At 48.7% G+C, this 26,045-nt stretch overlaps 2 protein-coding genes across 2 annotated transcripts; one reads left to right on the top strand and one right to left on the bottom strand.

Moving 5' to 3' along the window:
• Positions 1 to 7,488: 7,488 nt before the first annotated feature.
• MED29 (mediator complex subunit 29) lies at positions 7,489 to 18,648 on the bottom strand. The gene is made up of 4 exons (XM_075260497.1): positions 18,465 to 18,648; positions 18,200 to 18,258; positions 10,204 to 10,288; positions 7,489 to 8,911 (listed from the first exon to the last, which is right to left on the bottom strand). Exons 1-4 carry the CDS (start codon positions 18,633 to 18,635, stop codon positions 8,681 to 8,683), a joined length of 546 nt encoding a protein of 181 aa, XP_075116598.1. The 5' UTR covers positions 18,636 to 18,648; the 3' UTR covers positions 7,489 to 8,680.
• A 232-nt stretch (positions 18,649 to 18,880) lies between these two features.
• Positions 18,881 to 26,045, top strand: PAF1 (PAF1 component of Paf1/RNA polymerase II complex). Its single transcript, XM_075260671.1, has 14 exons — positions 18,881 to 18,980; positions 20,030 to 20,059; positions 20,422 to 20,514; positions 20,601 to 20,722; positions 21,202 to 21,268; positions 22,292 to 22,393; positions 22,517 to 22,622; positions 22,707 to 22,775; positions 22,865 to 22,968; positions 23,061 to 23,177; positions 23,298 to 23,426; positions 24,459 to 24,564; positions 24,682 to 24,766; positions 25,564 to 26,045. The coding sequence occupies exons 1-14, from the start codon at positions 18,934 to 18,936 to the stop codon at positions 25,959 to 25,961; spliced, it is 1,575 nt and encodes a 524-aa protein (XP_075116772.1). The 5' UTR covers positions 18,881 to 18,933; the 3' UTR covers positions 25,962 to 26,045.

Raw genomic sequence — 26,045 nt, forward strand, 5'->3', positions numbered from 1 at the left:
GCAGGGTCTTTGTACGTTGATGCGACTTTTTTCAGATTTTCCCTCCCCGTCTTCTAAAATTTATAACTTTTCATTTTTCTACCTACAGAGCTATGTGAGGGCTTATTTTTTGCGTGATGAGTTGTACTTTCATTTGCCACCATTTTGGGGTACATAGATTTTTTTTGATCAGTTTTTAATTACGTTTTTTGGGGGGGTCCACATGAAATAACACACAATTGTATCATATTTTTGGCATTTTGTTTTAACATCTTTGTCCGGCGGGTCATTCCGATTCCGGTGATACCCGATTTATATCGGTTTTATTAGGTTGGAACCACCTCCACCTCCTTGCATCCTTCAATACCTGCTTCTGCTACGGATTTGGACTCAGTTGGAATTTTTTCTCTAGCCCCCACCATTCCTGAGCAATCAGTGCTGTTAGTTTCAGCACCCAATAGGTTCCCTACTGTCAGGTGGGTGGTCCTGATCTGGACAGACTGCCTAGGACCACCCACCTGACAGTAAGGTATCTAATTAACATATTGTATGCTGAAGCTTATAACACCAACAGCTCAGGAACGCTGGGGACTAGAGAAAAAATTCCAACGGCCCCGGAATCAGCGAAGCGGCGCCTACGGAAGGGTTGGGGTTGGTGAGTTGCTGGTGGCCGTATTAGTTGTCATCCATAAAAATGACACATAATAGAGACTCAAGGATTTATACGTATTGGTGGTCTGTTGTGTTTTAGGGGGTCAATTCTCTTATTAACCACTTGTTACCCACGTCTCACCTTTCACGTCACATTGGATTTTTGTTACTTACTGAAAAAGTTTTTATAGCGTTTTAATCGGGTCATGTTGCTCAGTTACTGCAGAGGGCGTCACCATATCATCACATAGACTATGGCACGGTGACAGCCGTGCGCCCCCAGGTGGACAAATCTATAAATGTGAAGAACTGTAGGAAATTCATAATAAAACCCATATAGATCTGTTAGTATAGGACCATATAGATCTGTTAGTATAGGACCATATAGATCTGTTAGTATAGGACCATATAGATCTGTTAGTATAGGACCATATAGATCTGTTAGTATAGGACCATATAGATCTGTTAGTATAGGACCTTTAGCATCAGGGAGGATCCCATAGTCCAGTATGGCAGCCAAGGTGAGCCATGTCCTATCATTAGGTCCCCGGGGGCCTTCTATGCCGGTCTATGAGCCCTGTGATCGATTCTCAAAGGAAGGGCAGAGAACCCGGGGGGAGGTTTTGGCGTTTACACGAATCTGAAAGCCCCTAAGGCCTCATTCACACTTGTGCGTGTTGGTTACAATGGAACAAGAGCTAAATATGGAGTCAATGGGGCAGATTTATTAAATCTTATAAAAATGGAACTGTCTCAGTTAAATGGAAGCGCCCCCTAAGGGTTTTGTTGTGACGTCTAATACTACAGTCACATATGGTCTTGTCACAGTTGCCAACCAACTTGCCGGGACAGGACATAATCTTCCGAAACAGTCGGGGGGGGCAAAGGGAGCCTGGCTTACAAAACCGCCCCCCAAGGCCAGTGGCCCCGCTCCATTTCATTTCTACATTAGAGATCTGTTAATTTTTTAAAAAAATTCATTTTTAACTATTTTTGTTGCGATTTTAGAGTCTTTGCAACCAATTACTACTTTTATGCCAAGTTCACACTAGTGTCAGCCGTCCATTGTTCTGGTCCCTCAGACGAACAGCACAACAGACAGGTGAAATGCTAAAATAGTGGTAACGTAAGGAGCCTGGAGGACCCCATTGGCTATAATGGGGTCTGTTGAGTGTCCGTTGTATTTAAAGGGAGTCTATCAGCAGGAAAATCGGTATTATACTAATGACAGTACCTTGTAGGGCGGCTTCTACACTTTCCAAAGATACCTTTCTTATTTGGCATTGATGCTCTATTTTCCTGAAAATCAGGATTTTATAGCCGAAAAGGGTTTTGGGGCGTTTCTTCTCCTGCCAGGATTTTGTTTTCCGCTCTAGGTAACCCTGACTGCAGACAAAGTGGGAGACGTCACTTCAGCGAATTTGCATAAGAATAAAATTTTGATTTTAACGAAAATGGAGCTGCAATGCAGAATAAGAACACGTCGGAGGCCATTCGTCTCCTACCTTTAGACATGGTCTCCGCCGCGCCGTTCCGTAGAAATACCGGTTTTAACCGGTATGCAAATGAGCTCTCCGCAGCAATGAGGGCGGGCCCCAGAGCTGAAAGGCCGTTGAGCGCATCCCCATTGCTGCCCGAGAGCTCTTTCCTGCGCCACCTCCTTCTTCTGCAGCACCTCCGCCTCTTCTGGCTTCTCTTGCTCTTTGTAGTTCTATAGAAGAGCATAGAGAGGCCACCCCAAAATGGCCGCCGGCCGGCTCCTGTATTGAACTGCAAGAGCGACTACCCAAAAATGGCCGCCGGCCAGTGGCCATTTTTGGGTAGCCGCTCTTGCAGTTCAATACAGGAGCTGGCCAACGGCCATTTTGGGGTGGCCTCTCTATGCTCCTATATAGAACTACAAGAGCAAGAGAAGCCAGAAGAGGCGGAGGTGCTGCAGAAGAAGGAGGCGGCGCAGGAAAGAGCGCTGGGCAGCAATGGGGACGCGCTCAACGGCCTTTCAGCGCTGGGGCCCGCCCTCATTGCTGCGGAGAGCTCATTTGCATACCGGTTAAAACCGGTATTTCTACGGAACGGCGCGGCGGAGACCATGTCTAAAGGTAGGAGACGAATAGCCTTTCTTAAGGCTATTCCGACGTGGTAATTAGAAAAAAAGGTAGTTTAATGGTAGAATCCCTTTAAACTGAGAGTGGTGGACGATTAAGCCGTGAGATGTCGCAACGGAGTCTCCGATGTAGAGGTGAACGGAACCGATTACTGCTCTGTATTTGTGAGCCAAAACCATGAGCAGGTCCAAAACACATAAAAGGGTACAAACTTTTCCCCCATAACAAGTAGACCCGGTGACAGACTCCAAAGTCTTGTCCACTGCGTTGTCTTCTGCTAGACCTGTTACGATGTCAGGGCCTGGGTCTACTGGAGGATCCTCCGGTCCTGTCCACATACAAGTCCATAGTCCAGAACCAGAATATAATGGACTACAATAGGGGTTCAGTCTCCTGCTGCAGTCTTCTTAATGTGCCATCCATGGCTACTTCTCGGGACCCCGGGGGCCGGTCCTTGCCCGCCATTGTTCCGATCACTACGGACAAGTCGTTATTGCGCCACGTCACATGAACATTACGCCATACTGAAAACACAAAGTAATGGGAGAGCAGCCACAGCAGACCACAGCAGTCAGGCGGGAAAGAAGGCTTTTTGTGAATTGAAATCTATTTTTGGCAGAAGTGAGGACGTTCCGTACGACGTGTGACTGTATACACAAGGATGTGCAGCCAGGTCTGCCAGTAACACAGAAGGCATGTGGTGGCCGCTGCATTGTTTCCACTGTCTTGTAATGCGCTGACCCTGGGGGTTCAGATGTGTTTTTGTTTTTTTTTTGTTCTTGAAGGAACATAACATTTAGCAACCCGTCTCTTCCTTCCCTCACACCGCGGTTTTGTACCAGGAACTGAGTGTTCTAGGACTGAATCACTGCAGCTGGAACAGAGAAGTGTAAAAGACAAAATCTGCAAAGGGTGGAAAATCCCCAGGATGCGGACCATGCGAAGAGGACCGACAGCCGTGACATGGAGCAGCGTTGTCTGTCATACTACAAGGTCACTTACGGCCATTGCCGTATCTTATAACGGAAGGCAGCCGCATATCTCCCAACCCTCCCAGATTCTGCAGGACAGTCCTGGATTGTGGGTCGTGGTCACCGGATTCAACTCATCTGCTTCCAGAGAGGATGAAGATGAGTTGAAGACAATGGTGAAGCAGAAGCAGAGAGCACAGTTCCCCTCCCTATACTCCGGCTCCGGGAGCTGTAGGTGCGATGTGATGATGTCACTCATGTCACGCCTGAGCTCCCTGAACAGTCCAGGAGAAGAGACAGCAGGGGAGCGAGGAGAGGTAAGTATCAGTGATTTTATTATGTTAAACTTTGGGGAGGGGGGGACATTAGACTGGGGAGAGATAAAGGGGGGCATTATACTGGTTGCAAATTAAGTAGGGACAATTAAACTGGGGCAGATGAACTGAGAGCAGGTGAAGGGGGGTCATGAAGCTGGAGGCAGATGAAGGGGGACATTAAACTGGTGGCAGATGAAGGAAGGCAATTAAGCTGTGGCAGATGAAGGGGAAATTAAACTGGTGGCAAATGAAGGAGGGCAATTAAGCTGTGGCAGATTAAGGGGAAATTAAACTGGGGGCAACTGGAATAGGACATTAAACTGTAAGGGTAACTGGCGGGGGGGACAAGTCTCCCTTTAGTTGCCCCCAGTTTAAACGGAGTTGCGAGCAAAGGGACTTCATACAGGGCAATTAGAGGGGGAACATTATAATGTGACTGTAGGAGCATCATACTGTGTAGGGGGCGCAAAGAATAGGCGGAGTCAACATAGACGTGGGTGGAGCTAAACATTGCCATGGTGCGCCTAGCTTTTGGCGTGCACAGATTTTGTCCCTCTTTCTGTCCTATGCAACCGTTTACTGAACTGCTGGGGTTTATAGATCTGCCGAGCTTGTATAGTACGAGAGGTCACCACTGCACCAGACCAGGGGGAGCTGCCGAATTAAAGGGGTTGTCCGGAAAATCCAATTTTATATACCCTATTAAGGAATTAATGTGGAGGATTCACGGATCATGATCCACTTGTGCCCATAAAGAGCGTCTCTCACTCTGGAGGACTGTCCTGTCCTGCATTACATAGACAACCAATTGATATGAATGGACAATGTGTAACGCTTCATTTCCCCTGTGGGGGTGCTGCAAGGAAATGAAACACTTCTTGTTAGATTTCCCAACAATTTGGAATCAACAAAAGGGACTGTAGAAGTAGGGACTGTGCAAAGTGGACACGAGGAAAAATAAAGAGCAATTTCTGCTACCGCCTGACAGGTTTGGTTGCAGGAAATAAAATCCACAACATGCAAGATCTGAAAAGCCGAAACCTCCAGGACAATGCAAAACCAAAAATGTATTAAGATGATATTATTTCTTACTATGTTAGATGATTGAAATTAGAGGCCTGACCCTACAGGGTGCAGAATTCCTAAACTGCAGTACCACTTTTCACCACCACTAGTGACAGTCTTTTCCCTAGTCACAAATGCAACAGCGCCCCCAGCGCCAAGACGTCTCACCCGGACACAGGCACTTTACCACCGAATATCACGGGAAGCCGACGGATGCTCAAAAGATTTAGCAAAAGATTTGCATCATAATTCTGGGGATTTTTTCCGATTTTGTATAATTTCTCTTTTAAGGGCTGCAGTTCTGCTTTTCAGGGCACAGCAGGCTTACGCGTCTTCCTTCCTTTTTCTCAAGTATCAGCATTTCAGACCAAATAAACTTGAGAAATATTATGTTTTGTGGTAAAATAAAATATGGGGAAATATGGATGGAAAAGTGTCAATTGCTTCTGAGAGTTAAACATGGCTCATCCTGTTCTTCCTGGTTCATAATCAGGGCAGAAGGTCAGAGGGGGGTTCACACACACCCTTCCTTAGAGGCCACACCCATTCTGGAGGAGTCACACCCCCTTTTTGTGCACAAAAATATGCAAAAGTTTCAGGCAGGATGTGAGAATGCTTTCAGAAATAGAAGGGTCAATAGTTTATTTTTGTAAATGTAAATCCCATCAATATTTGGGGTGACCTTTGCCCTTTTCAAAAATTGATGGAAGACAGACAGTTTTTGGCAGAACTGGGCAGGGGGGTTGTCCCCGCCGCCATCTTGGAGAGCTAAGCCCAGATCTTCTGTGGATGTTGCTTGCTCCAATCCGTCTGTCTCTTCATGTCATCCCAGACAGACTGGATGATGATGTGATCAGGGCTAGATCTGTGAGGGCCGGATCATCATTTCCAGGACTCCTCCTCCAAAGGGATCCAATGGATCGGCCATGTTGATATTCAACATGCCTGATCATACTTGAAGGGGTTTGCTAGGAGTTTGAAGTTGATGACCTAACCTTAATATGGGCCATTAATATTAGATCAGCCATCGCCCGGGACCCCTGCTGATCAGCAGTCTGAACAGGCCATGGTACTTGGCTAAGAGCCTCTTCCTCTTCATAGGCGTCTTGATCTACCGCAGTATTATGGTGTAAACGTTGCAAATAGAGATGAGCGAACAGTGAAATATTCGATATTCGTTTTGAGTAGAGCCTCAATATTGGACTATTCGATCGAATATCGAATCCCATTATAGTCTATGAGGGGAAAATGCTCGTTTCAGGGGAAACCATTATTCGACTAAAGGAGAGTCACCAAGTCCACGAGTAGCAGGAGAGTGTTTAGGAGGAGCAGAGTGCAGTTAAAGCGCATGGACCTCATTATAGTCTATGGGGTCCGTGTGCTTGAACTGCACAGCGCTTGCAGTTGCTCTGATAAAAAGTAAGCTCCCTCGTAACCGCAAGCTGCCAGCAAAGACGAGCCTGCGGCAAATCAACGCTGGTTCTGCAGCAGGCTCGTCCTTGCTAGTCGGGAGAGCTGGCAGCTTGCTGTTACGAGGGAGCTTACTTTTTCTCATAGGAATGAATTGACCAGCGTTGATTGGCCAGTGTATAGCATTCGGCCAATCAACGCTGGTTCTGCCAGAGGCTCGTCTGTGAGGAGGCGGAGTCTAAGATTGCACCACAATGAAGACTGCTGTGCTCCGATCTTAGACTCCGCCTCCTCACAGAGGAGCCTCTGGCAGAACCAGCATTGATTGGCCGAATGCTATACACTGGCCAATCAACGCTGGTCAATTCATTCCTATGAGAAAAAGTAAGCTCCCTCGTAACAGCAAGCTGCCAGCTCTCCCGACTAGCAAGGACGAGCCTGCTGCAGAACCAGCGTTGATTTGCCGAATGCTGTACACTGTATAGCATTTGGCCAATCAACGCTGGTTCTGAACTGAATATTTACTGCGAATAGCTAGTAGTATTCGATTGAGTACCTACTCGATCGAATACTACTTGCTCATCTCTAGTTGCAAACCTTTGTACCGCAAGTGTGCACCGCAGCAGAGATTACCAAGACCGGCATGGTAACCACCAGTCATGACGATCCCCTCATTATCCGTCCCCATGGCCTAGGGGTCAAGACCCTCCTAAGATCGCAGGTTAACCACCGCTTTTGTTAGGCCGCGTTCACACATTTATGGTCGTTTTGCGGTTTAGTCATGATATCGTGACAAAACCCACAGTATGACCACAACCTGCGAGCACTTCCTTGTCGGCATTCCAAGTGCTGAAGGGCAACGGCGAGGAATTTTAATTACCCGGAGCGCAGGAAGGTTATTATTGGGTCCTTCCCAAATGCAGCCGCGCAAGGCCAAGATCATCATAAGGGAAGGCAAATCCGATCGGGAAACAGGAAAGAGTCCAAAAGTCAAAACCGCTGAGAGTTTTATTGTACAAAGCCACAGTATACGGCAGTGACAATGTTGTACATGTTTAAATAAAGTTACAGTGAAAACAAAATAAATCACGCTGTAGCATTCCTATGTAAACGGTTGCATCCCGCTTAGTACACGGAGGTAACAGAGCTCTTGTCCGCCCCCAACCCCTCCAAAAACAGGAATTAAATCAGAGGTTACTGGATAGAAAATAGGTGATTGGTCCGAGCTCCAATACCAGATGCGGCCACTGGACAGAGGTGGCGCTGTTTCTCAGGAAAAATATACCATCTGTAACAAGGCATCCCAAACACACTAGATGAATGCAAGATATCGGAGTGGACCAGAGTGTGTATTTTTTCACTGCCCCCCCCCCAAAAAAAAACAAAAAAACCCAAAAAACATTGCGATTCTGCAGATAAAAATAAAGGAGTTTTCTGGCTCCAAATCATGTATTTCATGCCGATGGTCTATGTACAAGGTAAATCATCAGTATAGGATTTGTGGGCTCTGGCACCCACACAGATCAGCTGTTGCAGTCGCCTCATGCAGCACTGCTACTACTCAATAGGAGGGGTGCTGCAGTTCCCCGAAAGAACCGCTATGCAGTGGAGGGCGCTGCTGGGTCGCTCCTATTCCTTGCACAGTCCACTAGTAGCTTCATCTTTAGTCTGCCGATCTGTGTAGGGTCCGGGTGTCAGACCCCACAGATACTGATGGGTACTGTAGATAGGTCATCAGTATGTAAAAAAAAGAGTAATCAATTTTTGGGCTGGAAACCCCCTTCAACGTGTTGCCCGAGTTTCTCGATAACCCCCTGAGTCTCATTTACTTTGCTGGGGCTTATTTTTCTGCTGCGTTTCCGCAACACGTGGCCTTTGTGGTTGACCACTGACTGGTGGGGCCGACACCCCGACCAATTGCTGAAGCGGAGCCGTCCCGCCTGGTGAGGAGGTGCTGGGAGTTGCTTCCGGACAGAGAACAGATGGGGATTTGGTTGCACTCGTTTGTGCCGCTTCTTATTCGCTTCTATGGGAGTCTGTGGCCATTTCTGTGACTCCCATAGAATCTAGTTACGGGGGTGGATCTCTCCGAGGACCGAGCGTGGCGATCGCACTGATAATCCGTAATACAAGGACGACACCAGCCCACAGGTCCCAGCAGTGTGCCTGCCATGGGCGAGGGTCACAAGACGCCCTGTGTGGTTGGCGTCTTCCCCATGATCTTTTTGGAACACTCCAGCAGGGCGTTATGTATGTCCTTGGCACAAGTGATTTGAGACTTGATCATGCTCAGATACTGGGTGTAGGGCAGGCTCTCGGTCTGTACGGCATCGGGTTTGGTAGCGGTGGGCACCAGCGTAGGGGAGTGCTTGGCACTGTCGTAGCTCTGAGAGAGGCACTCATAGGCGAGGCGCTAAGGGAGGGGAAAAGATAGAGAGAGGTCAGAGCACAGCAAGGGTTCGTCCCAAAATTCCTGTAATCCTGATCTGCCGATCCTTCTCACACCCCCAATTTCCGGAGCTCACGGCCCACTCCTATGACTCTGCTACCACTGCGACACCTCCCTGCGAGGAATCTGAAGCACTTCCAGCTGGAGTTAATATAATGTGCTGGCCGCTGTGGGACGGAGGGGCCGATGTGATAGACATGGAGTAGTCCGGGCCGGCTCATGTTACACGCATTTACATTCCTGGGATTCCTCCGTAACACAAGGCCATGAACTCGCTTCAGAAAGCAAAGAAAATTCACTATAAAAGGATTGTCTGGTTTTATGTACAGATCTCTGCGTGCTGTCAGTGACAGTCGCTGTTTAGATGCAGAACGGATTTAAAGGGGATGTCCAGGAGTCAGACGTTTCCAATATTTTTGCAATATCATGTTATTACAATAATGGTCCTGTTAGCGGCGTTCCCAGACCGGTCAAGTGATGCTCCTCCCCTCTTTAGGTGACATCACATATATCAGGCTCTTTTATCCGTGCGTGTCCTTGTCTCCTAGTCCTACATTAGGCCGGTTACCCTCTGCAGTCCCTGCGCATGCGTCATCCTGGAGTTCACTCCTCCTGTATTGCCGAGAACAAGGACGCATACGCAGGACGCATGCATCGCTCAGTGCAGACAGGGCGGGGACAAGGACATGTCTGGTATACGTGACGTAGGGACAGGAACATCACCTGACCACTCTGGCCACGCCGCTAACAGGACCGTTATTGTAATAAGATATTGCAAAAACGGTTTGCTTAGCGAGTACCAAGTTAAAAGACGCCCTGGACAACCCCTTTAATGACATTGTTGCTGTGACCAACCTGATGGGTGTAACCATTCACTGACTGCAAGCAGAGATGTGAGCGCTCGTATATTACAAAGGTAGGCCGGCGCCCAATGTGCCACTGACGGGAAAAGATGGCTGCCGATACTGGGTTCTAATGAAGTCTCCAAAACCACAGTCCCTTCTCTGACATCACTTCCTGCTTTGCAGCTATTGGCTGAAGATGAACCTCGCTGACTTCCTGTTCGGCCCACCCCCTGCATGCATTTTCCATATTACACTGGTAATACTCAGAAGTCTAGGCTCTCTTTGAATTTGGACCGAAGAACAGGGAATTATTTGGAAGTGAGCAGAGAACCCCAGAATGACCACAACAGGTTTAAAGGAACACTCCACCTAAGACCAGGCCTGACCACACGGCACAAGCATGTTACATACCAAGCACAACTCCAACTGGTCACACAGGGCGTAGAATTCCTCCAGACTCTTATCGAACCTCTGGACGCTGCCGTCCCCGATCTTCCTGTGTAAGAAACAAGAGGACAACAGTGAGCTGCACAATTGGAAACTCTCCCATTTCCGAAAACCTACAGATCCCGGCATCCGGCTGTAATGGAGGACGACTCCTAGGCCTGATGGGAATGACCAATAATTGGCAAAGCTGGACAAAACCGAATCAGCAGGTCGCCGGGGTCACTGGACCGGATTTTCTAGTGTCGGAGTTGTGATCATGTGTTTGGTGGTCAGGAGCTTCCACCCGGTTCTGAATGCATTAATAACATCGTCCATATGCCTCAGCTGAAATGGTCCGCGTGGAGACCCGAAAAACGGAAACCCAATCCGCTTGAAAAGCGGTAGGCCTAGATTATAGACTATAATGATAAGGTCTACCGGGTTTCATGGCCATGGACGTGGCCATATAGGAAGTCACCATGGACGTGGCCATATGGGAAGTCACCATGGACGTGGCCATATGGGAAGTCACCATGGACGTGGCCATATGGGAAGTCACCATGGACGAGGCCATATAGGAAGTCACCATGGACGAGGCCATATAGGAAGTCACCATGGACGAGGCCATATAGGAAGTCACCATGGACGTGGCCATATGGGAAGTCACCATGGACGTGGCCATATGGGAAGTCACCATAGACGTGGCCATATGGGAAGTCTACAGTAACCAGGAAGTCACCATGGACGTGGCCATATAGGAAGTCTACAGTAACCAGGAAGTCACCATGGACGTGGCCATATAGGAAGTCTACAGTAACCAGGAAGTCACCATGGACGTGGCCATATAGGAAGTCACCATGGACGTGGCCATATAGGAAGTCACCATGGACGTGGCCATATAGGAAGTCACCATGGACGTGGCCATATAGGAAGTCTACAGTAACCAGGAAGTCACCATGAATGTGACCCGCACCAGCTCTTATCTGTATCTACTCCTACATCTACTACCTCTCCTGCAACCAATTCTGTTGAATTTCCAATTTCCTCCTTAGTGGTGACTAGAAGGAAACCCTCCCCATGCACGCGGAGCAGCAGATAGAGAGAGATATGTGACTGTCAGCTCTGCAGCCCAGCCGACCGACCCCCAAGTCAATAGGTCTTCTCCACTAGACTCGAGGGACTAAGCTCATTCTCAGACTGTGTAGGAAAGTCGCAGAATGAGTCAAGAAATAATAAACACATCGGGCGCCCGACGCGCTATCTTCATACTGACAAATAATGAAACGACGGCTGATTCACCAAACAGTCACTGCAGCCCGCGCAACGGCGGCGACCTCCAAAATTAGAGCATTTCTAAATAAACCCACACAATGAGCCGTAAGACCAGATCTTCTCATGTCTACTCCAAGGCCATTAGTACGACTACCTTACGAGTGGTCAGCGGGCCCCACGCACATGACTTTTACTGTCCATATTCTGCGTGGCATCCATAGTCACGCATTCGCAAAAAGACTTGTACGGTCCCATAGAACTGTATGGGCGAGTCTGCGCCGCAAATAACGGACCTGCTCCATACGGTGCGTGCGGTTTCTGCGGCTCGCAGACGGATCCAGGACACCCTGCATGTGAATGTATATATGTAGTAACATCTTCTGTTGTAAACATGACAGCGTGGACCGACCGCAACGTTTACAGTAAAGAGTCTTACAACACAGAGGTCACCCTAAAGGTCATTAAAGGGAGTGTGTCGGCAGAAAAGCGCCTGCTGGTTCAATAAAGTTTTATGAGGTGTTTTTTTTTTTTTATTGTCCATCCTCTCCAATAATTCTGATCTCCTGCAGTGCCCCCTCTGGTCGGGGAGACTCGATCCTGCGACACTTCCTGTTCTGTATAGTGATGTATACAGCTCGCCTCCGTCCGCTCCCTGCGCTGTATCCTCTGCATGGGTCATAGAGCACGCCCACTATACTCTCATACAGAAGTCAATGGAGAGATTTACCAAAGGCCTTTGCTGGCAGAGATGGCGGAGACCTCATAGTGCAAGTGGAGTCGCGGGTATAGATTTTAGTCATCATTTACGCCACAAATTTGTGGTAGGTCGCACGACCTGGGAAGTGGACGTGCCGCTGCAAAGTGCTGATCTGCAGGGGGTCCCGGCTTGATTGATCCTTAATGAATAAGATCCAGAAAACCCCTTTAATGGATTTTGTCAGGAAGGGGTTAAAAGGAGACCTCTATGTCGTCACTCCGCCCAGTCAGCACAAATCCTCCGCTGAGGACGATTGCATCAGAAATGGCTTCTTTAACCCCGTGTTACACAAGACTCAGGTACAAAAGCTGCCTCTCTGGGGAGTCATCAGCGCCCCCTCCTACATATGTACAGATGAAGGAAATACACGTTAGTCAGCGGATAACCAGGAAATCAATGACCCCCCACCCCCACCCCGCAGAATTAACAGGAATTTCTAGTGGAAAACGCAACAAATTAGAAAATATATCCAAAACCCCCCCCAAAAAACTGCCATCCATTTGCTGTGCCGATAAAACGTAGACCGCGGGAGCGAAGCGCAAACTCCTTAAACCACCACTGCAAATCCTTCAGTAAAACGTAGGCGGTCATCAAGCAGGAATCGCGGTTCGGGTTTTCTGGAACTTACTATTGATAACTGAATCTTATCAGATCTTAGGGGTCTGACACCCCCACCCCCCGTCTGATCAGTGGTTTGAAGAGGTCCACGGGGCATGGGTGCGTCCTGCGGCCTCTCCACACTGGGGGTCTGTGGGGTCTGTAAGTCATCCCCTATCCTATGGAAAGGGAATAATTTGCTTTGTGGAAAAACCCCTTTAAGAACATGGACGCCTTGGCCCCTTCAGAGTTACTTTAATTGACTTATGCCTGGCGCACACTACAGCTCTAGCTCTGCCAGAATTTATTAAGGGGCCCCCCGAGCGGAGGACTGGAGTAAAATAGGAAATGCCAGTCTTAATACAACCCCCCCCCCCCCCCCCCCATTTGCAGTGGCCATGCTGCACACTACAACTAGCCCGGTCAGCTCAATGAGACTGAGCAGTAGTAAACTGCAGTACCACAAACAACCACTGCAGTAGGTGCGGCGCTGCGTCTGGTAAAAAATAACAGAGCTGCTGCATTTGTACAACAGCTTGTGACTCTTTATACAGCTGATTGGGGGGGGGGGGGGGGGGGGCTGCAAAGTCTACAAATAGTATTTTATCCCAGGCAGCCTCTTACTTTGGCACCAAATAATCCTGAAATGCCAGGTTGTTGGGTTTTTTTTTATTATTTTTAAGCAAAAATAGAAAAAATATTCTGTTTTGTGAGAAGGTTTTATGCTATGGGCCGCCCAGCTGGAGCTTTTATAGCCGTATGAGTAGGTCAGAGGACAGGGCATGCTGGTAGTTGTAGTTCTACAAGACGCGAGAGCTGCAGGTCGTTGACCTCTGTAGGGTCAGTCCTGCTCTGATGCAGTTTTTGGCCTGCACTGCTCCTACGTGTAGGTAGAATACGGCCGTGTCATAAGACGTCTTGGACTGACCCATGTGATAAAACCGGGACCTTCTGGAGGACTTTACAGTCACAGCTAAGAGTCTGAGTCTTATTTTCCTACAAAATTAAAATTTTCCATTTGCTGGTTTTACTCCTGAAGACGGTCACATGTCCAAGCTGCTGTCAGTAAGGCTGCTGTCAGTAAGGCTGCCGTCAGTAAGGCTGCCGTCAGTAAGGCTGCCGTCAGTAAGGCTGCCGTCAGTAAGGCTGCCGTCAGTAAGAATAGACGGTCCTATGTCCAGGCCCCTGTCACTAAGGCCGCCGTCAGTAAGGCCACCGTCAGTAAGAATAGACGGTCACATGTCCAGGCTGCTGTCAGTAAGGTCGCTGTCAGTAAGGCCACCGTCAGTAAGAATAGACGGTCACATGTCCAGGCCACTGTCAGTACAGTAAGGCTGTCGCTGTCAGTAAGGCCACCGTCAGTAAGAATAGACGGTCACATGTCCAGGCCGCTGTCAGTAAGGTCGCTGTCAGTAAGGCCACCGTCAGTAAGAATAGACGGTCACATGTCCAGGCCACTGTCAGTACAGTAAGGCTGTCGCTGTCAGTAAGGCCACCGTCAGTAAGAATAGACGGTCCTATGTCCAGGCCCCTGTCACTAAGGCCGCCGTCAGTAAGGCCACCGTCAGTAAGAATAGACGGTCACATGTCCAGGCCGCTGTCAGTAAGGTCGCTGTCAGTAAGGCCACCGTCAGTAAGAATAGACGGTCACATGTCCAGGCCACTGTCAGTACAGTAAGGCTGTCGCTGTCAGTAAGGCCACCGTCAGTAAGAATAGACGGTCACATGTCCAGGCCGCTGTCAGTAAGGTCGCTGTCAGTAAGGCCACCGTCAGTAAGAATAGACGGTCACATGTCCAGGCCACTGTCAGTACAGTAAGGCTGTCGCTGTCAGTAAGGCCACCGTCAGTAAGAATAGACGGTCACATGTCCAGGCCGCTGTCAGTACAGTAAGGCTGTCGCTGTCAGTAAGGCCGTCCTCACGTTCAAAGTAAGTAAAGGGAAGCGAATCCTTCCTGGAGGTGTGCACTCGGTATCCTGAGCCACTTATTTACCCTGCAGCGCCACCTGATGGAGGAGACTCAGAGATACACAATAGAACGCAATAGCCCAAAACAGACACTCAGGACTTAAAGGGGGTTTCTGGCCCCAAAGCGAATTTTCATCCTGATAACCCGGCGCGTTTCATACTGAGCCCCAGGATAGATCCTCAGTATCCGATCAGGGCAGAATACGGGCGACCCCTACTGGTCAGAACATCCCGCTGCCTCCGAGCGCCAGAACCTACAGTCATGGATGGAGCTGGAAGCAAATCTACTCAACTGCCCCTGCACCACCGCCACACAGTGGACAGTGCCGGTACAACACAGGGCAATAGAAGGAATTTATTTTATTATTTTTTTTTAAAAGTGCATTTCTGATTTTTCGAGTCCACTGCCCATCTAACGCGACATGTTGGATTTATTCCACCGATTACCACAATAACAAATTTATACGGTTTAAAAATTTTTTTTTTTTTTTTTTGCTGCCTTAATTTTCAGATTGTTTTTTTTAACGCCTTTTAGTTTTTCTTGTTATCATCTGGGGATTGGTAGATGGATATTAAAAGGAACTTATAATAATATAATAATTCTAATATATTGACGCGATTATGGGGACAGCATGTGCAAGGCTAATATTAGGCTTAGTGGACAGAGTGGATATTGAAGATTATCTTTTTATTATCTCTCTCTCTCTCTCTCTATATCTATATATATATATATATATATATATATCAAAAGAGATAAGGAAAATAAAAAAAAGCTTTAATTTTATATTTTTGTTTCTTCTTACTTTTTCTATCTATCTATTTTTAATACAAAAGTAAACAAAAGGGGGCGTGTCTAGTATATCCTATTAATATTATTTCATATTATACTATACTAATATTGTGATAGTTTGTGTGTTTGGATGTTTGTTCCTCAATCACACAAAAACGGCTGAACGGATTTGCATGAAATTTGCCACACACATAGATAGGAACCCCGATTAAAACATAGGTTACTTTTTATCCCGGTAAATGACATCACTACACGACAGCAGTGAAGGAATTTAGGTTCACACTACACTAAAGGACCTGTGATGACATCACCACAGGTCCTTGAGCCATTCTCAGATAGGATCATGCTAGGCAGTGGGTGGAGCTACACACTTTTGTGGGCGGAGCTATATAGGATGAAGATGGACAGTGTGAAAGCTGAAGAAAATGGAGTCTCATGGAAGCTCAGGAGACTACAGAACATGCAGGCTGTGTGTGGGTAAGAGGTGTATATTGGGTGTAGAGTTTCAGTGAGCACGACGGGGAATGTTTTGTTCTGCCTCTGAAGGGGGAGAGGGGAGAACTTTGGAACATTTCAGCAACATCCATTCAGCCCTTTGTAACACAGAAGCTGCTCAGACACTGACATAAGAGCACCCCTCTAATCCAAATGGCCAGATGTAGCAGAGCTTAGGCAGCGCTGTAGCACAGCTGAGTACACTCTCCATATGCAGAGATGTACATACAACTGAGTATTCTGCACATATTCAGCGATGTAACAGAGCCGAGACGCGGGAGCAGGCGGATCATCCACAACAGCAATTGGCTAAATATAAGCAGCTCAGCGCCAACACCAACCCACAGACGAAGTCGCCAGCAGATGTTAGTAAAAAAATAAATATATAATTAGTTTTTCCTTCTCGTGTCTGTTTACACCCATGTCCATTTTTCCTGGTGGACAAAAAAAAAATCCCACATGCAGCAAGTGTCCGTTGTTTTTTTTAACATTGAAGTCTATGGGCAACAGACTTCTAACGGACAGTAACGGAGAGCCATGAGTTACTCTCCGTTACGATAGGCGTCAGGTTTTTTTGTTTTTTCTTTTTAATGGACACCTTCTGAATGGAATCCAATGGCAGTGTGAACCCTGCCATACAGACCTCACACAAAGACGGCCGCTGCGGAAGACAGTGAGGACATTCGCCTTCTGTCTCTTCCATTCTGTAAGGGTAAGTTCACACAGGGTTTTTTTGGTCCAGAACCTGAGGGTTCTGATCCCAAAAAAAAAGGGTAGCCACGACTGAATGCCGATGCACTGCACCTGCTCACATACTCTGCTCCGGATTAGGCCTAGTCGAGAGTGTCTTCAGGTGGATGGTGCGAGGTGACTCGGCCTGAAGAATGAGCATGTCGCTTCTTTTTTCTGGGAGCAGGAAGAAACGACTCCCGGAACAAAGAACTGAGCGGCTCGTATCGATTTTACTGGGAGACATCTTTTTGGTCAGGATTTTGAGGTGGATACGGCCTCAAAATCCTGACCATAAAACCCTGTGTGAACTTACCCTAATAAAAGCTGCTGCTTTGTTTGATTCCTCTCAGACGCATATTCAGCCGTGTTTACAAAATGCCCCGTGAGACCCTCACCCCGATAATGGTGACCCCGCCTCATAGCCACAGGACAGACCATCAATATCAGGGCGGTCACAGAGGATCTAGATCCTCGAAATCAGACCCATCACTATACTAATTGCATCAATTACAGTGTGGGGGCAACTAATGGGCAAACATTACAGTGTGGGGGCAACTAGAGGGCAAGCATAACAACATGGGGGCAACTGGAGGGCAAGCATTACAGTGTGGGGGCAACTAATGGGCAAACATTACAGTGTGGGGGCAACTAGAGAAAAAGCATTACAGTGTAGGGGCAACTAGAGGGCAAGCATTACAGTGTGGAGCAACTAGAGGGCAAGCATAACAACATGGGGGCAACTAGAGGGCAAGCATAACAACATGGGGGCAACTAGAGGGCAAGCATAACAACATGGGGGCAACTAGAGGGCAAGCATTACAGCGTGGGGGCAACTAGAGGGCAAGCATTACAGCGTGGGGGCAACTAGAGGGCAAGCATTACAGCGTGGGGGCAACTAGAGGGCAAGCATTACAGCGTGGGGGCAACTAGAGGGCAAGCATAACAACATGGGGGCAACTAGATGGCAAGCATTACAGTGTAGGGGCAACTAGAGGGCAAGCATAACAACATGGGGGCAACTGGAGGGCAAGCATTACAGTGTGGGGGCAACTAATGAGCAAACATTACAGTGTGGGGGCAACTAGAGAAAAAGCATTACAGTGTAGGGGCAACTAGAGGGCAAACATAACAATGTAGGGGCAACTAGAGGGCAAGCATTACAATGTAGGGGCAACTAGAGGGCAAGCATTACAGTGTGGAGCAACTAGAGGGCAAGCATAACAACATGGGGGCAACTAAAGGGCAAGCATTACAGTGTAGGGGCAACTAGAGGGCAAGCATAACAACATGGGGGCAACTAGAGGGCAAGCATAACAAGATGGGGGCAACTAGAGGCAGACAGACTATGGAGATTGGCTGATGTCACTTACTGCCCGTTGTCGATGTTGGTGTTCTGCGCCAGATTCATGGCGGCAATCTTCATGAGATTCTGAGTAAAAAAAAAAAAAAAGAGAAATCTGATGTAAAGCAGAGACTTTAACCCCTTCAGGACAAAGATTTTGTGACTATTTCCAGAGCAACCAATAAGATTACAGCTTTCATTCTCCTCAGTAAGTCTGGTAATACAAGCAGTGTCCTGATTGGCCGCTCTGGTCACTGCACTCCTTAGTATTCTGCCCCCCTATTCGTCCACACCTGTAGGCTTTCCTTCAGCTGCGGGATCAGCATCCTGTATCTCTGCACTGGATCGAAGTCCTGCTGCTGCTGGGCCAGGCCGAGACTCCCCCCGGGGCCTAGTTGGGGCCCAGGAGCCCCGCTAGTCCCTGGATTTTGAGGTCCCAGAGCCGGGTTCATGGGCGCCGCCATCACTGAGCGCAGTTCCGTACACTCACACAACCGGCTGCTGATTGGATGGTTTAAGCTTCACGCCCACCGCTCGTGACGTCACTGTCTCATTTACATAACCCCGCCCTTCCGCCGATACCTCGTGTTCTTACTACAATAGAGCCCTCGCCTCGCCAGAAACTACATATCCCGACACTCTGTAGGCCGCAGGGGCCTTCGTGGGGGTGTCCTTAGCGTTTGCCTGATCTAGAAGCGGAGGCGGGAGGAGCCAGTGAGGACCCCAGATCCGGGAGTTGCGCACGGTTAGCGGCTCCGTAACATGGCGCCCACTATACAGACGCAGGCCCAGCGAGAGGAGGGTCACCGGTGAGTAATGACGTCAAAATATGACATCACGTCTGTAGTTTATGGCGGATACGTGTGTGTGTTGTGCTTCTGGGCACAGACCGGACTCCTTTAGATGTGATGGGGTCGGGGGGAGCAAATCTTGGACCTCATCTCTTACAACTTATTGGACCTCTCTGACTTCACCTCCATTGACTTCACTGAAGTTGTGACGCGTCACCAGAATCTTCTGGATTGTACCAAATATTCGGATATGGGGCGCCGGAGCCTCATAGGTGTTAGGGAAAGATTTGTTTACTTACCGTCGCTTGGCTTTTGGTATAATCCAATATGGCGGCGATCTGGAAGGATTACGGAGGATTTATGTGTTGTGACTGACGTCAATGATTTGGGGCGCAAGTGCGGGGGTCGTCACAGCCGCTGATCACCTGACAGCCGGGACCCCGACAATCACAAGGTCCACGGGTCGGGGTAATGGTTGTCGCCTGCCACTTCCGTCAGGTCTGTCGATTATTATTAGGGGCTCGCTGTCCCCTACAGACCCCACCGGACCCCACTAATCAGACCCTCATCCCCTGTCCATAGCATAGGGATGACATTTTCATTCTGGGACGACCCTTCAAGTCTCATAGACATTGCAATTAAAAAATAGAAATAATTATAATCCAGGGGTTTCGGGGGGAACCGCTTTTTTTAAGCGGATTAGTTCTGTGGACCCCCCTAACCAGAAATCTGAGCGCAGGTGTGACCGAAACGTAACCAAGTCGTGTAACCTGCTCCAAATCTACCACAGCGGGCTCTGTAAATGTAAGGGGTTAGTTGTAGTGGCTGGGGTCTGACAACTGGGGCCCCGACCGATCCCATTCTTGTGATTGGTTGCTGCCGCTCCGTTCACTTGCTATAGGACTGGCAGAAAGATCAGACACCCCCTGTCTATCGCTGACCGTCCCATAGAAGTGAGTGGAGCGACAATGGGGGCCTGATTGTTTAGTTCAGGGTATGCTGGGAGTTGTAGTTTCCCCGTCACAGGTTGCGGACATCTGCTCATCTTGTCTTTTTCTGTCTTCCAGGTCGAATTCCCATCGCTCAGTCCCAGAACGGTGAGTTATAAATGAAATGTAGGGGGGTAAGTGCCTGATCATTGGGGGTCGGACCAGTGGGACACCGTCCAGGCATGAGATCAGGGGTCCCGTGTCCTGCGCCTCGGTGGAGTCATAGCGTGCATGCTCGGCCATCGCTCCATTCACCTCTATAGACTGCCGGACAAAGCCACTGAAGAGAGTAGAGCCGTCATCGCACTTGCACACCACTGCGTCTGTCCCAGCGGTCGGACCCCCACCCATCAGTACCCGGAAACCAACAGAATTGTGACTGCAGCTTTAGTTGTGAATAGAGAAGTTGATGTCAAGTAACTGCCGATGTTTCTGGTCCGTTACGTGGCCGTTCCCTTTCTGTCCTGCAGGTCTGGAGTGGTTTGTCGGGTGAAGTATTGTAACAGTCTTCCAGATATTCCCTTTGACCCCAAGTTCATAACTTACCCCTTTGACCAGAACAGGTAAGTGTCGCTGGCGGAATCTTCTATTTTGGGTCGGGGGGTGTCTCCTCTCTTCTCTTCTCACCAGTGTTCATGTCGTGTCTTAGGTTTGTACAGTATAAAGCCACCTCCTTGGAGAAGCAGCACAAACATGACCTCCTGACCGAGCCGGACCTGGGGGTCACCATCGACCTCATCAACCCCGATACTTATCGTATTGACTCAAATGGTGAGACTGAGGGCAGGGGTACAGCGGGGCGGGGTTACTCATTTATTTTGTAATGTAGATTGTGAGCCCCATATAGGGATATATATATATAGGGATCACAATGTACAATTTTTTTTTTTTCCTATAAGTATGTCTTTGTAGAATAGGAGGAAATCCAAGCAAACACGGGGAGAACATACAAACTCCTTGCAGATGTTGTTCCTGGCGGGATTCAAACCCAGGACTCCACTGATCCCATGTGAAAACTGGTGTAAATGATACCTGTAATCTACCCTAACTATGAGCTGCCATAGACTTGACTGGAGGAGCTTGGCCCTGCTGCAGGGTGTGCACGTCCTCATTAATGTGGTGCACCCTCTGCCAGATTTGAAGACTAGTGTTGAACCCATTGGTGTTCACATGACCCCCACCCCCTATCTGTACGTTCATTGCAATGGTCACACCGATGGGCTGAAATATTGTCCTCTTTGTCATTTCAGTCCTTCTGGATATCGCCGATGAGAAGCTTCTGGAGGAGGAAATCCAGGCCCCCAGCAGCTCCAAGAGGTTCGTCTGTCTAGAGCTTTTCCTGGAGTCTTTGATATAGACTCGGGACCTGCGCTGCAGCTATAAAGGCAGGGGGTGGTTGTTAAAGGGAACCTGTCAGGATCATATGAGACCCTAAACCACCCGCAGCAGGTCCTTATGGATCAGGGTCCAGTGCTCCAGATCGCTCTGTTGTAAAGCCATGTGCCCGCAGTAAAAATAAAAACCTGGTGCAGAGCTTTACGTAAGACAGAGGAGTTGCACCTTGGCTTCCCCGCGCATGCGCTGTGACTCGGGGTGTACATCTCCAGCATCACTGAACTGCAGAGGTGTCAGGAGTACCGGAGATGAGTCGGATGAGGCTCCTCTCTAGGGTTTGGGTTTTTTTATGTGGCATTGCTAGAGGTCCATATTGAGTACTAAGCCCCGGTACATAAGGATCTGTAGCTGGTTGACCTGACAGGTTCCCTTTAAGGTGTTAAAGGTGACCTCCCACTAGAGAGTAATCAAAATATATTTTATTGGCTATTAAAAATATACCTAAAGCTAGAAGTGAATGTAATGTGTGGCAGATCTAAGCCATGAGGCTGCACTACTGAGGCATTTTATGTCTGGCTAGCTTGTGTACAGCTCTGTTCACATTAGGCCTGCGCCTGCCTTCAGACCTATTTCCCCATTGATTGTTCTGACAATTTCAGTAGTGCAGCCTCAGGCTTTGAGCCTGTAACACCCCTCCCGATCAGCTGACTCGGCTTCTTTTGGAGCTGTCAGCCCTGTGTTGCTGGGTTTAGTACCTTTAGGTCAGGTCATCAATATTTTTGGTAGGGGTCTGACTCCCGGAGCCCAGCCGTGTGCTGGTCAGACCATTATAGCCGCTGCGGTCCTGGCCCTAATCGGTGAGGGTGATGGGTGTCAGACCCCACCCATCTAATGTTAATGATCTATCTTTACAATGGGTCCTCAACATTTCTTACTCTGAAAATCCCTTTAAGAGGCTTTTCTTCTGTTTTTTCTTGGTGTGTTAACCCTTTGTTTCTCCCGCAGATCTCAGCAGCATGCTAAAGTGGTCCCCTGGATGAGGAAGACCGAGTATATCTCCACAGAGTTCAACAGATATGGAGTCTCCAATGAGAAGCCTGAAGTCAAGTAAGTGCCTCGGGTTATGTAGAGCGAGTAGGATAGAGAGGACGGAGCGATCGAGAAACGCTCTGCCCAATCCTAAGGGGGGGATCAGGGATTCCTCTCCATTTATCTCTGCTTTATTCTTAGGATCGGCGTGTCCGTCAAGCAGCAGTTTACAGAAGAAGACATCTACAAGGACAGGGACAGCCAGATCTCCGCCATTGAGAAGACCTTTGAAGATGCTCAGAAACCCGTAAGTGCCAAGAAAACGAGGCCGGCCAGAGAAGCCCCCGCCCCGTAATGGTGACCTTATTAACTCTTCATTTCCCTTCTTCAGATCTCTCAGCATTACAGCAAGCCCCGTGTCACCCCGGTGGAGGTCATGCCAGTCTTCCCTGACTTTAAGGTACGGACATGTTTGCTTTGTGCGCAGTTCGCCCTGAAGTGGGTAAGTCAAGCTGAACGCGTCACTCATCTTTCCTCCTCCGTTTCCAGATGTGGATCAATCCGTGCGCTCAGGTCATCTTTGACTCTGATCCTGCTCCGAAGGAGACGTCGGGCTCAGCAGCGCTGGAGATGATGTCACAAGCCATGATCAGGTGAGGACGTCTCCTCCTATAATGCCGCCATGGTGTGTGTGGCCGGGTGCTGGTATAAAAGCGGAAGCTCATTCACGTGTCTGTCTCCACAGGGGTATGATGGATGAAGAAGGAAACCAGTTTGTGGCCTACTTCCTGCCGGGCGAGGACACCATGAGGAAGAGGAAGAGGGACCAGGAGGAAGGTCTGGACTATATGGCGGATGATATGTAAGTGAACACATTGGCTGCCTGGTATTACCCCGCTGCGCGTCTCCTCCATGACCATATCGGGAGCGATTCTCTCTCTCTCCTTTGCGTCCCATTAACCGGATCACGTTTTCTCCGCAGTTACGATTACAAGATCGCCAGAGAATACAACTGGAACGTCAAAAACAAGGCCAGCAAGGGATACGAGGAAAACTACTTCTTCATCTTCCGCGAAGGCGACGGCGTCTACTACAACGAGCTGGAGACCAGGTGGGAAATATTGGCCTGCAGCTGTCAGGGCGCGCTCGGCATTGTAGTCTGGAGGGTTGGAGATGTCTAATATAGAAGTTTTTGGGAAATCGATTAATGTTCCTATTCATCCCTTGAAGAAATTACCTGCCTGAAGTTTATGGCGCCCCCTTTAGTTACCTCCAAGTGTTGCCATGAAAACTGTACAATTGAGGCCCTTACAGTAATAGAAACTATAGGGTAATAGATTTGGCTTTAGCACACGGTTTATATAGAACAAACTTTGAATAGGGTCATTTCTAGGTCCATTTTCCGAGGACTGTACCCCCAAGCTTGCATTCCCTGGAGCAAATTTGGTCCTGCAGCTATAGTAATCTATAATACTGGGTGTCCCCGCAGCTTTGCTACTCCATACCGTTTATAGCGTGGGTCAGTGGAGCTGTGGGGGGGGTTCAGGGACTCCTAGTATAGATCACTATGATGCAAGTCCTGGGCTCTGGACTAGGAAATTCATGTTCTATACAGTCCAGACTGTAAATCACAGGAGATCTAAGTGTATGTCTTGATATCACTTTATGAATTTTGGGGGTCTGATCAGAGTCGCTCACCAGGCCTGAGAATCAAGGTGCAGCTTTTCCTTACACTCGGCTGTGCAGAGGACATATACATGGTGGCCCCTGAAATAAATGACTTTGCAGAGGAGTCACAGCCACCCCGTTGTGCAGGGTACTGTTACCATCTCCATTCACTTGAATGGAGCTCTGTAGCAGTTCCCGGCACCAGAGTGCTCGGCCTGGCGATACACTGTCATTGCTGCCAATCACTCTCAAGAGGTGAGACATGCACTGATCCTAAAGTGATGGCCCATCCTAACAATACGCTCTCACCTTATATGACGGCAGTGTCCCTTTCATTTACTGCTGTGTCTTTAGGTGCACACGTATTAGTATCTGATGGTCCTGGTTGCTTCTTACTCACACCCGTGTGTTCACTTGCAGACGACTCCTGTACTTCTAATGTGATTTAACCTGGAGCTTTCTTGTATTTCTGCAGAGTGCGTCTCAGCAAGAGGAGGGTGAAGGCCGGCGTCCAGTCTGGAACAAACGCTGTGCTGGTGGTGAAACACAGAGACATGAATGAGAAGGAGCTGGAGGCCCAGGTAAGATGGAGGGCGGCTGAAAGAGAAACTGAGTTTCACCCCGACCTCTGCCGCAGAGGATAGGAGATAAGTTGTGGTATAGCAGGAGGGTTCTGATCATCTTCTCTGGACTTGCAGGAAGCCCGCCGAGCTCAGCTGGAGAACCATGAGCCCGAGGAGGAAGAGGAGGAGATTGAGGTGGATCATGAAACTCAGGGATCAGGTCAGTGGGGGCCCCGCACATCTTTCTCTGTTTTGTTATATTTTCCTTCCCTTTTTGGACCTTGTATCTATATCTTCTGCGTTAAGTCAACCATAGACGCCATACGGTATACTGGGTGTGTTATATCAAGCGGTTACCAGACACGTCTGATGCCGCTTATCTCTGAGGAAGCAGCAACGTGTGGGATCCTTTACAAGATAGGTCAGAGTAACATTAGCCAGTCCGCCATAGACCTTATGTGGTCAGCATGATGACCTATTTTTAGATGGTTCGTCTAGATTTAAAGGTAACCTGTCGGCGTAATTTTGCCCTTAAAAACAACAACATTACCCAAGAGGACGTCTCACCTGCTGCCTCTATCCTTAAGAAAATGACTTTGGGATTTCATCCACCTGTAGCGGGTCACAGAGGCCGAGGCGAGTCCATTGCAGTAGGAGGGAGCTGATGGGGTGTGGAGAGCCGGACTTTATACGCCAGATCTCCACCCCATTTGCATTCTGTATAAAAGTAATTTTGCTAAGGTTAATGCTCAGACATTATGCAGATAGCGTTGGGTAACAGGTGAGATCCTATCCTGGGTATCGGTGATGGTTTTAGGGGCAAAATCCTGCAAACCGGTTCCCTTTAAGTTCTGGAAAGCTCCTTTAAAGGTCTTTGTTATCCTGAATGTGCCTTACAATTCTGTCTTGTTGCCACAAGAGGGCGATAATCGTCTAGACACCATGGGGAGACGTCAGGAGATCTTGATCTGCTCTGAAATGTTATTTGACCTGTTTTTTTGCTTCGTCTTTCCATAGATGCAGATGATGGAGACAAGGGCAGCGAGAGCGAGAAGGAGGGAAGCGCTGGCGATGCTTCGGGCAGTGAAAGCGAGCGGGAAGACGCACAAGAGGAGAAAGACGAGGAGGAGGATAAGGAGAGCAGTGAGGAGGACAGGGCTGCTCGAGACAAGGAGGAGATCTTTGGAAGCGATGATGATGATAGTGATGATGATGATGATGCACAGAATGAGAGCGGCGGAGAGGGCGAGGACAGCGGCAGCGAGGAGGAGGAGGACGAAGAGAAACCCCGAAGGAGTCGGAGCCGCAGCGCCAGCAGTAGCCCGTTCGGGAGCGACCGGTCCCAGCAGGATAATGATGACCAGAGCGGCAGCGAGCAGGGCTCTGCGTCTAGTGATGGGAGTGACAGTGACTGAGCCCCCTCCCATCCCACGCACCGCCACCTCTCCCGCCTTGTATATATTTGTTTGTATTATACTTTTAGTTAAATAAAATATTTC

Source organism: Leptodactylus fuscus, chromosome 11 (assembly GCF_031893055.1).
Source record: "Leptodactylus fuscus isolate aLepFus1 chromosome 11, aLepFus1.hap2, whole genome shotgun sequence".
Lineage (NCBI taxonomy): Eukaryota > Metazoa > Chordata > Amphibia > Anura > Leptodactylidae > Leptodactylus > Leptodactylus fuscus.